We start from the raw sequence: 13,793 nt of genomic DNA, 5'->3' as shown, positions 1-13,793 counted from the left end.
TTTAAAGGTTAGCTTTTCATGACAATTTGTAGGCAAATTTTATTTGTCAAGAATTATATCTAGCATGTAACCCCAATATTTTTGATAATAGCATTTGTTTTTTGTTTTTGAATAAAATAATTTGTGGGATGAGATATATTTGATAGCAAGATTGCTAAACGTCTTTTAACTGTGATAATCTACCCATATAGCTTAGGCTACTCAGCAACGATCAGTATGATGAACATAGTGTAGTTGTGTAAGTAAACTTACCATAACAGTAGATTTTTGACTGCTCACTGCTGCAGTAGCTGCTCCCTTCCTCCACCCCCCATGTTTTTTGGAGTGTTTGTGCCAGGGTATGATTATTTATTTTTTGTTGCTCCTAGCATTGTCCTTTCAGGGATCAGCTTACCTCTCAATCTGTTGGCATGAAAGCTTTGAAGGGCTTGGAACCCAAATTTGTTTTGTAAGTCAGCTCAGTTTGAGCTGACTGATGGTTTGGGCACATGAAAGTTGCCATGAAGCTTTGTAAGCTGTCCAGCTGTTATATCGCCTGTAGCTCAGGCTACTATTGAAGTGATCAGTCAAACTTGTACTGTTATCATAAGTTTACTTGCCCAACTACTTTTCCTTTGCTAAAAGAAAGAGCATGTGTTCCTGCATGCATTCAGGAATAGGTGTGTAGTTACACACGTCACAAATAATTTATATCCCCATAACAGTAATAGCCTTCACAGCTATGCTAATTTATTGAAGACTGAAACCTGATAGAGAAAATTTTAAAGCAGTTGTGAAAATGTTATAACCAGAATACAAGCCAAAAATTGCACATTTCCAGAAATTCTGCCTTACTGCTCAAAATTTGGACCCGATAAGTCTAAGGTAATAATGCAGTTAAGATCACTTTTAGGCCAAAATGTAAACTGGGAATGGAATATACAATTATGAACAAGAAAAGAGATTTGAAAGGCTTAAAAACTAGTTACAGAAGAAAAGACATTAAAATACTAGTCAAAATGGTATAGGAGCTGTGATCCGACGAGATTAAACTAGTTACTTTTGGGTGAAAAACATTTATTTATAGATGTATGAAAAACATCCTTAAACAAAAAATGCTGTTTGCAGTAACATATTAATGGAGAGAACCCATGAATGCCTGTAGTAAAGTAATTCTAGTGAAAAAAATGACACGAACCTTTGCAAAGCATAGTCAGCTAGTATTTGTACAAAACGCCTCCAAGACTGCAGAGCTTGTTACTTAATCTACAGAACTGTGCTGTTAAAGTGAAATGCTGACTATGACTTTCAACCTCTTAGCATAATAAGTCTGGACAAAGCTTGATATAATGGGGGACAAGGCACCAAAATAGGGACAGATTTTAAATATTGCTCTTATAAACTTAGAAATTTGATAGAATGACAAGATTTGTTTTAACATTTTTTTCTGAAGAATATAAAGTCTGAAACTCAAATGAATGCCATTATTTAGTGATTTCAATCCTCAGATCATCCTAGTGATTTGAGAGAAAACCACAGATTTTATGAGAAACAGACCAAAAATATAAGGCAAATATCTGGATATCCTGCAAAAATCTGGACAGTTCAGAGGTATGATGCTGAACAGGCAAGGAGTTACACATAGCAGGTGTGTTGAATTGAACTTTTTTACCAGAGCAGTAAGAAGAGGTGTTAGAAGTAAAAATAGAGATATTGTATTTACCAGTGACAAAAGAAAACAAAAAACCCCCCCAAAAAATATAATTCCATAGATGCAGTGAAATTGATTAGAAATGAATTTACAGAAAAAAAGTTAGTTTGAAACTGGCTTGAAAAAAAAAAACACCTGTAGCAGGAAAAATAAGTTGAATCCAGGTTTTACTCTTCCAAACTTTCAAAATAGCACTCATTCGGCTAATAAGGCAATGCTTCTTGAGATCCATAAGTCATATCCAGGGATACTAAAGCCCAGAAGAAGAGGAAGTATAATCTATTGGGCAAAAATATTAACTGATCTAGAGCAGATATGATACAGTTAAGTCATAATAATAATCCACACGATTACATACTGGCATGTTCAGCAGCTTGTCAGTCATAGAGTTCACTGATTTTTGTTCTTTTTAAAGAAGCCATGTAACTTGTATGTGTATACTCTTAACTTAAACCAGGGACTTAAAAATACTCAGAAATAGAATTGCATGGGAAACCTCATTAGTAGGTCCTAGACATTTCCCTGTTGCAGAACTGTCCTAAAAGTGGATGTTTGGCATTGTAATTTTTGTAGTTCATATAGCAAATTCAGTGTTTCCTTAATACACTTCATGTTTTGCTTTAACCAGTTTTATTTACTTACTGTTATAAGCATAGTTGATCCCAATGATTGCTGAAAGTCAAAATGGAATATAAATGTGCTCTTTCTACAGAATGGTCTTTTTTGTTAAGTTTCAGAAGGGTTGTACATAATAAGGATTCAGCCTAAACTGTTTTTTTTTGTGGGGAGACTGGAGATTTGGTTTATCTGTGTAACAAAAGCATGTATGAAATATGTGGAGAAGGGGTGATGCTAGGTTTACATGGAAAGCATCTTATAAATACAAGAATGAAGTACATTTTTGGGTTGATTATACTTTATAAGAATAAGATGAGAGACTGGTGTGGCATGCAACAGAATCAACTGAAGTGGAGCAAGAAATGTGAGAAATTTCATCACGAAAATAAGATGGAAACAGAAGAATGTGGTATAGTAAGAGAGGATAATGATCATCATCATATGGATATGAAAACATAGCATATGAGTTTTGGAGTCTGCAAAAGAGGGTAATATAATAGGGCAACAGGAAACTTAAACCCAGAGCTGTATGAAAGTTAGGACAGATGGGTCTCCAGCCCCAGGCATCAAATTGTAGAGGGTGCCAACAACCCCTTAAATTGTAAAATTCTATGTTTGGTGTGTGTGCTTGTGTCTGTATGCTGCATGTATGTCTTCTTCTTCTTCTTTCGGCTTTTCTCGGTTAGGGGTCACCACAGCGGATCACCTGTCTGCTCATGATTGGCAGTGGAGTTTTACAGTGTCGAGTTGCCAGCCCGGCGCCCAACCTTCCACAGAATGCACACACACACACACACACACACACACACACACACACACACACACACACACACACACACACACACACACACACACCTACGGCTAATTTAGAGTGTCCAATCCACCTGCAGCATGTCTTTGGGATGTGGGAGGAAACCAGAGCACCTGGAGGAAACCCACGCGACCACAGGGAGGACATGCAGACTCCGCACAGAAGGCACCCCAGGCAAGGATCGAACCGGAGAACCTCTTGCTGTGAGGCGGCAATGCTAACCACTGCACCACCGTGGCCGCCCGTATGCTGCATGTATGTATGGTATATAAATATTATATATATATATATATATATATATATATATATATATATATATATAGGCGCACACACACACACGTGTGTGTGTGCGTGTATGTATACAGTATCATTAGATGTACAGATCTTTAGAGGAAAGCAGCAGTAGTTTTGTATGTTTGCAGTGTCCTGCAGTCCTCTTACCTGTAATTCTGATGCATCCAAGACCCCTTCTTAGAGTCATTTTCTTCCTCTGGTATGAAAGCTTTTATTATGAAGGTATGGTAGTTTAAAGTTTTTTTTGTTACATTTTAAATATTTAGATGATTATTTTGTACCAAGCAAAAAAAAAATGTTGGGCTTATAAGTGTTATGAGGATACTGAATTCCATTCATGTCCTTCCTCCCTAATCATCTGATGCCAGTATATATTGCTAGGTTGAACAGCATGCAGATTTGCAGCCTTCTTCTTTGTGTGCCATATATAGATTTGCAGCCTTTCTGTGGGTATGCCTTATGTGCATAATTTTGAAAGACAGATGTGGAAGTGTGGAGTGATACTATGCAGTAGCTTGTTGCATTGTGATGGTTTATATAATTTTACAGTCTTTGTATCCTCTTTAAAGAAACAGTGACACTTAGGGTAAGTTTTGAGATGTAAATGCATTACTTTTGTTGTGTCTGCCTAGAATACTTCTTACAGAATCTACACGTAAAGAGGAAAATTGTTCCTTAAATCCCGACTTGACTAAACCAAGAAAAAGATCATTATAAAGGCTATTGAATGCTTATTAATAACTGTATACTGTTCCCCTGTAGAAGATTGCCATTATTAGACAGTTAGATTAAATTATTTGTCTTCTTATCCCTTTAACTTTAAGTGGTGCTGTGTGCCATCTAAAATTAAGAGTTCTTTCTGGTGACTGTTCTAGAGTGGCTCTGAGCAAAGAATTGGAAAGGAAGCAGCTGTTCAGGTAAATGATCTGCATTGCTTGGCTGACTGGAGTTCAGACTACCAGTCTGGAATAAAGGTAGACACATTGGACATATTGGACTGCAGTTATGTAGCTCAGGGAATGAGCAGACATCATGGGTTCATTCTCTTAAAAATGATAAATGCAGTTGCAGTTTATGCAGTGTCTTTCATGTGACTTCAGGTAGGTCAACAAAAAACCAGTGGTACCATTGCTCTCTTTCAAATCAACTTTCTTTTAAACCACAAAGAATTAAGTACCAACATAATTATGGTATCTCTGGATAGTCATCATCTAAGGTGGAGATTTGTCTTAAAATGTTAAATATACTGCCAGCAGTCTTTGTAGCATATGAAATTAAAACAGATCTTGGAAGTGCCTATGTGGCAGGTCTGAAATTGCTTACCTTCCATGTGCCATACATTCTTAACCTTATTAATATTTTTTTTAATACTTGTATCTGATGTCCATTTCATTGTGTCACTACTGGGTTTATGGATCCAACTTGGCCACTTCTCAAGACTTATGATCTGAGCCTCAAGCTCCTCCCTCTCCCATAATGCCCCGCTCCTTCTCTAACACCCCAGTTCTTGTTTGCCTCCTTCCAGCTCAGACATGATTCCACAGCCACAGCTGTAGATAAGTGTTTTATTGATATTTCCTCAGTGTTTCTTTTTCTGCAGTGATTTTCTCTCTAATCTTTTTTATCTGTAATATTTTTGGTATCTGTTGATTTCCCACCTCCCTTTTTATCTAAGTTTAACTGATGTTAGGGTTGTTTCCCCTCCCCTCTCCATGTTTCTCTTATTACCATTACTTCCTCCTTTTTCTTTAACTGTTAAAAAAATTCCTGGTATTTTTGCTTTTCATAGATGACGTTTATTTCTTTGGATTGCATTTGTGTGCGTGTGTGTGCTAAACCTCCTGCTTTAGCATGTCTGACAAGCCTATGGGGTTTAAAAGATACACCTCTTGTGGTCATAAGATTCCCCAGTCAGATGCCAAGAGGTGCGTGTATTGTCTCAGGCTGTAGCATCAAGAGGTCAAATGTGACATCTGTGTGGCCTTCAATCCCCATGTCCTTGCCAATTGTCACAATAAGTTAATTTTGAAAGGGCTGTTGCCGACCTCTGGAGCTCAAACTTCTGCTGCCAAGGAGCTTAAGACGCGAGCCCACTTAGCATCCCTGGGGTCCACGTCTTCGGTACCTAAGGAGTTACAAAAATTGTGGGATCTTTCGACTTCAGATCCTTCTAGTTCTCATGCCTCTTCAGATCGGCGAAGTTTCTCAGATCCGACAGAGTCTGCTCCTGCAAAGACACAAATGCTATCAGATCCTCAGCCTTCCGGTCCAATTGGTGGCTCGGATCTTACTGAAATGATATGGATCCAAAGTTTCCCATATCCAGGCGAGCCCTCCTCAGGTCAGAAGCACTTGATTGAAGGTCAAAGAGTCGTACTCCCATTCAGAGACCGCTCAGACCCAGCATATCCCTTGTCAAGTCCGCCCACTCTTCAGCCTCCTCGAGATCCTCTTGGCTGTCACACTCAAACATGGACAGGATGATGTGGAAATTTCTCAAATCCCAGATTCAGTTGGGGTTTTGCCATCCCCGACCCATGTGGGATCCGTGAGAGCTCCAACTCCAGTACCTCATTCTCCTGTTCTGAGCCAACCTCCTATTTTGGAACTTCAGGATCTGGCTTTTTCGAGTGGGCCATCACCAAGTGTAGAATTTGCCTTTGTTTGACTCTGGCAGTGTCCCAGTCTACCTCAGCCCCATTGCCCTATGTTTGGACCCGGTCCCGTCCCGGGCCCAAGATGTTGGAGATGACTCCTCGGGGCTGGTCTCTACTCTGAAACTTTTGGAGCCATCCTTGCCATTAGGGACTTTGGCCCTTGACAGTTAGGGCCCATTGCTTTCTGGAGGCGTCAGGTCCTGGATAGGATCTCCCCCTTGGTAGCTCAGGCTCTGAGGGAGAGGGAACGGGCCGCCCTGGGTTTGCCTGCCTTCCAAGTAGCAGAGAGGGATTTCTCTAGACTGCGAGAAGTGGCCCCTCATCCCCTGGATCCTACCCAGTCGTCTCCTGATCAAGCTTTTCTCCCATTCATTCTGTCTGTAGTCAGCTCCTCCAGGAGAGCCTCCAGGCCTAACCACAGCAAGAAGTCCCCCAGTCTTCCGAGTCCTCTCCTGAGTATCCCACGGGGGAGGTTCATCTGAAGAGACAGTGCGATAAAGAAGCACTTAGACTCCCCTCTGGAGTCATTGACAGAGGACACTGACTTCGATGAAGTTGAAGGATTCCCCTGCTCTCCACCCAATGACATCTCCTTTGGGGATATTTTGGAAATACTGAAACAAAAGGTTGTCTGGTCATCAAGTCACTGACAGAGGACACTGACTTCGATGAAGTTGAAGGATTCCCCCGCTCTCCACCCAGTGACATCTCCTTCGGGGATATTTTGGAAATACTGAAACAAAAGGTTGTCTGGTCATCATAATCCCCTTCCTCCAAGGAATCCATGTTTCTGGAAGCCTTTGGGATGGACCCATCTACATCCTGGGTTATCCCACCTGTGAACAAGTATTTACACGATAGCATGACAGGCGTGGAAGGAGTCAAATACTGTGGAGCCCATCCCTAAGCATGCAGACAAATATCTCAGTCCCCCTAGTGATCACCCATACTGGAGTAAAGGCGTACTGATTGATGCTACTGTGGTGTTGGTAGCCACTAAGAAGGAGCTAGCTGAATAGAGCTTCTCTGTTTATTCCCTGAACAAAGAGTCTCGGCCTTTGGACAGGCACAGGAAGCACGTGTATGCCTCAGCCACCTTTACACTGAGAGCATTAAATTATTTAGCACACTTCATGTGTCTCCAGAGGGATCTTGTCACGGAACTCACCAACTCACTGGCAGAGTCATTGTTGGAAGAGGACCTCAAGAAGGTAGCTTCTCAACTGACCACTATGTCATCCATTGCTAATTCCTTGATGAGGTTAATTTCTCACACTGCAGAAGGAACCTCTCAAGCAGCTGGTTCAGGCATATTCCTCAGAAGACATGCTTGGATGAGGCTTTGTGGGTTTTCGGATGCCTTTAAGGCATCATTCATAAATGCCCCTTTTGACGGTTCCTCCTTGTTTGGATCATCAGTTAAAGAAACTCTTACCCACAGTGAGCAGGAGGGAAAGACCTTATCTGCTGTAGGGATAAAGTTTTCTTCCCTCAATGGACCTTTTCTTGGAACCAACGGAGTGGGAAGATGTGGTTCCGTAAATCTCGGGGATCTTTTCCTGAAATGCAAGATGAATCCTTTTCTAGAGCCAGAGGAAGTAGATTTAATGGTAGACACTGCTCCAGTGGGAGAGTGGGTCCACAGAACCAGGTCCCTAGAAAACATTTCTCCGACAGTTCCTACTAGCACTCCTGAAGCATTGCCTGGTTGTTCTAGAGGCATTTGGAGGCAGGCTATCCTTACACCCAGAAGCCTGGGCAAACATAACAGATGACAACTGAGTGTTAAATATAATTTCTAGAGGTTACTGTATTCCCTTTTCCCTTTCTCCTCCAAGTTTTGGGAGATATCTCCCTGAAGTGCCACCCAGTCAGGGGGAGAATGCCATCATAGAAGTTCAGAAGCTTCTAGAAAAAGAGTTATCCAGGAAGTCCCAACCAAACATCAAGGATGTGGAACATACTCATGCTTCTTTTTGGTGCCAAAGAAAAATAAGGAATCTTCAACCGATCTTAGATTTGAGCAGTCTGAACTTGTTTTAAAGAAATCGAAGTTCTGCATGGTTACGGTAAGATCTTTGAGACAGCAGGTATAATTGTTACTGGATACCCCAAATCCGCCAACCTACCTTGTCCTGATGGTAGGATCCATGTCAGCTGCCATTCTTCTGGTACCATTAACAGGATTCTTCATGCAAGCTCTCCAATGGACCCTAGTGGTCCAGTGGTCTATCCTGCATCATCCCTTGTCCACTCCCATCAGATTAGCTTCAATCTGCAAGCGTCATCTACTGTAGTGGATGCTTACAAATGATCTCCATTTCAGCAAACCCTTATGGTCGTATATTTTTGGTTCCCATTGGTATACATCTGAATTACCTATAAGAGGGCAGCAAACTTGATCTTAGGGGTTAGAGAAGGAGCCGGGTGTTATGGGAGAGGGAGGAGACTGAGGCTCTGATCATATGTCTTGAGAAGTGGCCAAGTTGTGTCAGAGGTCGGATCCGTAGACCCAATAAAGAGGCATATTGTAATTGGACTACACAGATGCCAAGTTATAGTAAGTACATAACTTCTAATATGTGTTTTTCCTGTGATATTTCCTGGCACTACAGTTCACAAGCTGTCTCACATTTCTGAGTATTCATTGAGGTATTTGTTTTTGGATGAACGTTTACTACCATTTGTTGATTGCTCGTGAAAGGGTGGTTGGGATCTTGAATTTACTGATTTTTTATAGTTTTGATGCATGTGAATTGATATCCCTGCACCTAAATAGATGTTCACTAACTGTTTTTTTTTCTTTTCCCTGTTTTGTTTTTCTGAACATTATTTTTTTTTACATATGTACTGTATTTTTTCATGTCCATCTTCATTCTGTCTGCATACATAATTTTCTGTTTTCATGATGAACCATGGTTGAATTTTTATTTAGTCTCTCCCCATATACCAGCTGTCACCATCCCTCACTGCTTTAAACCATACACTTAACTTGCCCACTATTCCAGAAATGGACACTTTGTCAGACATTTCTGACGAGGACCCCTTTTTGCATGGTGACTTGGAGCAGACAGCATTACAGCACTGGGAGTTCAGCACTGATGAACATCACATAAATAACATGCCTGGTGTTCTGAATATGAGTGTCATTCCTCTTACATCATTTGTTCCTGCTGTTTCTCTCACCAAACAGTCTGCTTCTACAGTAGGGGCCAGCCAAAGCACTGTTGTACAATCCATCAAGGAGATCAAGCTGACCTTCTCTTTGTCAGGATTCTTCAGATGCTTTCCTTCTAAGTTTCCCTCTGTGCTTGATGAAGATGGATATATTAGTTTTCCAAGCCTCCCAGAGGAATGGCTTGCATTTCTTCCTCCACACCTTCAACATCATATCCCTATAACCTCCCCTTCCCTTATTCCTTCTTTCTTACTCATATTTGTGCTGCTTCTCTCTGCTTCTCAATCTGTTCCTTTCTCGCTGGTCATGTCCTTTCCTCTTGCTCTGTCCCTGTGCTACCTGGAGCCCAAGTCGGGTTCCTTAAGCATCATTTGTGACAGTGATAGGAAAGACAAAGCACAGGAAGAGGAGGTCTGTAACTTTCTTTTGCTTAACTGATAACCCTTGCATGTAGATATGATGCCAGCTTAAAAATAAGCTTCTCTACAGGCAGAAGTAATGTGGAGGAGGGCTGATTTTTTTTTTTTTTTTATCATTTATGAGTTTGTAACTAAGTAAATGGTTCTTGTATGACATCTTTTTTTTGTATTAGTTGTCTATTGGTTAATTTTTTAACTGGAAGTACATTAGCAAGATACTGGTACCCCATTGTTATGTGGTCAGACTTCCAAAGTTAACTTTTCAGACTTGAAAAGTTAATTATTTTTGCTTTAAAGATATTTAAATGCTGGCAACATATTTATATCATTTCTGTTGGTATTACTTGGGGTGGGGGACTAAAATTTTTGGGTTTGTGCTTAATCTGTTCAAGTTAATTTGTGCTGCAGGTGAGAAATCCAGTTATGCAGACTACTATATCCACTTTGCCTATATATATATTTGTAACTTTTAAGGTTAATGTAGTCTTAAGTTATAGAATGACATATTAAATTAGTTTACTGACTTAATCCCTTGAAAGACCGTATAAAAAACAGTAAAGTGGCTAAAAAGGTGCTGTTTTATTCTCCAAGTATTGTGATTTTTCTTAATATGGAGCCTAGAGGGCAGTATTTGTACAGCAGATATTTACTGTGTTTGTGAAAACTGCAGTTACTCATTTTTTTGTAAATGGTAGAGTATTTCCTGTATTACTGCAGAAGTGTGTGCGTGTGTGTGTGTGTGTGTATGCATATCTGTTCACTATAGTAATAGATTCATTTCCTGGCATGCATATATGCATTGCACTGTGGCACATTTGGTCTGCTTGCTGTATGTAATCCATGCATTGTGTCATAAACAAAGCTCATCCCTCTCCATATTCTAGCGCAGCTTGGATTGGATCTGTGCATGGGTAACAGAAAATTTACCCCAGGACTGCCCACTGTATTGCTAATGGACTGAGGCAGCTCCTAAATGCCTTATCCCATGCATGGGTCCCCTCCAGTCATCTGTGGTATGATCCCAGTTATACTTGTTTGGGGTAATATATAATTTACGACCATGGGATGGGGTAAGGCCAATCTATAACAAATGTGATAGGTTAATTTGAGTACAATAAGGGAAAATGGCTAGGCTTAAAATGACCCACAAGGGCAGTTAGCCTAGTACTTACCTGTTAACATTTAAAAGCAGGATCAGGCCAGGCTTTGCTTCTTCAGCATTGCTGCTTTATTTCACCTGTTTTTCATACATGTCTTTGTCAGTCAGTCGGAGGAGTGTACTAGTGGAACAGCTTAGGGATCTAGAGAGAGAATGAAGCTTCCATGTTCCATTTCACCTTTACCAAATTGTCCAACCATTTTTGCAAAAATATAGGTGCTGGAAGAGCAAGGTGATGTCGTAACAGCAGCTGCAGCTGAGAGTAATACAGCAGAGGTCTGTGAGCAAACAGCATTTTTTGTCTAATAACTTTTTTACATATTTATCTTATTTCCTGGCTGTGTATGTGCTTGTTCTACTATTTGTAACTTCTGGTTCATTTTGTTTTCTTGCGACGTGTGGTTTCACAAGACCAAGGAAGAAGAACATTCTCGGCAGGAAAAGGTGGACATCATTTTGCATAACATGTCTGTTGCTGTTTAGTAGTTTACTGAATTACTGGGTGCTTTGGTTTAGAAGTACTGCTGTGGTGGCTCTTAGTTTAGTTGAATTGCTTATTTTTAGTAGTCACTTTTATTTTTAGGCCATTTTTAATTCTTAATTCTTAATAAATGCTTTAGAGCTTTATTCTGCACTGTGATTTCTTCGGTGGTTTGGTTTCACAGCGCAAGTCACTAAGACTAGAAAGAACACTGTTTGGTAGACATAGTAGTGTAATATTGGAGGCTGATATACTGAAACTCTTATAAACTCATGGGCTACAGAATACCAATCTTTAATTTCCTGGTTGCTTTCACTGATCACCGCATGATATGCATGAAGCAACTAATGACTTAATGCATGAAATAGTTTGTGGATTCTTCTTGCATTTGCAAAGCTTGTATTGTATTTCACATTTCTGTAACAACAGCTAAGAGTAATAGTTGCATTTACAGTTTGTCTTTCAGTCTTGATATTAAATGCAGTTTGATTTATGTTAAGCTCATCTTTTAAATAACTGACTAGATTGTGATGTTTGTGATTCAGTGTCTCTTTGCAATCAGAGACCAGAAGTTTGCAATGGAATTCAAATATTGATTGTATACTGGGGGCAAAATCCCCCATACTTTCATATAGGGGGTTCTAGCCCTGCACCCCTTACTCAGTATATTTAGCTCCAAGGTCTCTAACTTGGGGAAAGGGGATTTACCCTGCAGTGATCTCTTTTGAAAAGAGTACATTTTGGAACTCGTTGATGGTCATAAAAATGTCCAGTGCACTAGAAGTGTAACTACTAGCAGAATGGAAAACTATTTGCCAAAGTTCTTTCTAATGGTTCCATCTTCATTTCAGTCTTATGAAACACTTTTTCTCTTAGTCCTTCAGTTCTGTGATATTCTGACCTGTTCACTTAAATCAATGTGCAAGCATGCACAGAACTGCTGCAGCTAGGTCTGGCACACTTTTCAGTTTCATTATACATACTAGCTTGAAACAGGAGGGAATGGCATTTGTAATGGACTGTAAAGTCTATTCTTTTTAAAACCTTTGGCAGTGCTCAGTACAAAGAGTAAGACACCCAGACATTTGTAAGTCATTTTGTTCATGATTTAAGCTTTTGTTTCTTCAATAGATAACCATGCCTATTTTGTGATGTCATGCAACTTAATCATTGGAAAGCAGAAGTCCTCACATGGGCACAAAAAGGACCCACTTGGGAAGAGCTTGGGGTAAAACATAAGCATGAGTACAAAGACTTGTATAAATTTTACCTTAATAAAGCCATGGCGGGGGATAGGTAAATAATTGCTGAAAGAAAGCACAAATGTTTTGGCACACTGGCTGAAAACTGAAAAATGCTAGATAAAGTGGAACTGAACTGTAGACTGTGCTTACTGTGCATAATTTGAGATGATGGCAGTAAAAGTTTGGGTGCTTGGTTACTTCATAGTTCCGTGCCTAGGTGGTTGTTCTGTAAGTTGGACTGAGACTGCTGTCTGTTAATTTGAAGTGTTACATGCACAGAAAGCAGTTAGCAACATTAGTATTTGCAGATGCCGTCTATGGATGAAATCACTTCCCTAGTTAAATTCCTTTTTCCACTAAAAGTGCCACTTTGCCTGTATTATAGGGATGTCACTTGGTGGCTTCAGCCTGCCTTAATGCAAAATCTGGCCTGGCAGTCATAGAAGCTTGCAGTATTTCTTGTTCCATAGTGCTGCAGATGGTAAATGTGATTCTCACTGGTGTTCAACTCATGCAGCTTGTATATACTACCAGGTATATCACTGCAGCTAGAAACATAATAGGGAGAGTACCAGGTCACCATGGGTAGTTTTGGTGAATGTGAAAAGATTGTAGTGCATTCACTGAAACTACATTCAGTGTCAAAGGAGTTTGCCTCTTTCTTAGTTGTTGTGCAGCCTCAGACTTGGTACATGTAAGGGAATATGGCAAGGGGTGCAGGGGTGCATGTTAAACCCAAAAGAAACAATAATGGCCAAAACTGCACAAAAACAATGCCAGAATACGATGTCACATACAAAGAAGTGTTTAATAAAGTATTAAAATGATGAGCGCTTTTGTCCTAAAATCTACTAATGACTTCTTCAGTTAAAATATAAAAATAAATGCAGCTTTACAATAGTATTCATATTGATCACATGCTGTATAACATCCTGACAGTGACCCAACTTAATTAACACCAGTGAATAAAAGTAAATACAGTTAAATATAAACTCACACAAAAATAGCAAAGCAAAAAAAAAAAAAGGGGGCTATAAAATATACTCATAAGCCATCATCAGAATTCCTAAAAAAAATAAATACAATCCATTAAAATCACACACAATCAAATATCCGTAGATCTCAACAGCATTACCCCTTTCAAGGAGGTCTTATTATTAAGCTGGGGAGGAGGGTGTTGCATTTAACTTGATTTGCCAATCAGGTTTGCAAAATTAACCACCTGAAAAAATTGTGCCAATC

General features: G+C 39.8%; 1 protein-coding gene across 21 annotated transcripts in view; it reads left to right on the top strand.

Annotated features, from left to right (window-relative positions):
* EPB41L2 (erythrocyte membrane protein band 4.1 like 2) overlaps window positions 1–13,793 on the top strand; it is a 2,741,769-nt gene that overhangs the window by 2,384,081 nt on the left and 343,895 nt on the right. For 16 of the 21 annotated variants that reach the window (XM_044064528.1, XM_044064527.1, XM_044064516.1 and 13 more), the window contains 3 exons: window positions 9,006–9,659; window positions 11,043–11,102; window positions 11,238–11,270. The exons of 2 other annotated variants lie outside the window; for them this stretch is intronic. In XM_044064528.1, coding sequence (XP_043920463.1) covers window positions 9,006–9,659; window positions 11,043–11,102; window positions 11,238–11,270 — 747 coding nt within the window. The remainder of the gene's footprint in view (window positions 1–9,005; window positions 9,660–11,042; window positions 11,103–11,237; window positions 11,271–13,793) is intronic. 3 more of the 21 variants (XM_044064529.1, XM_044064531.1, XM_044064532.1) reach the window with 1 other exon arrangement.

The sequence above is a fragment of the Protopterus annectens genome, chromosome 1.part0, assembly GCF_019279795.1.
Source record: "Protopterus annectens isolate FY-2018-M chromosome 1.part0, PAN1.0, whole genome shotgun sequence".
Lineage (NCBI taxonomy): Eukaryota > Metazoa > Chordata > Ceratodontiformes > Protopteridae > Protopterus > Protopterus annectens.
This window is presented reverse-complemented; position numbering and strand designations above follow the sequence as displayed.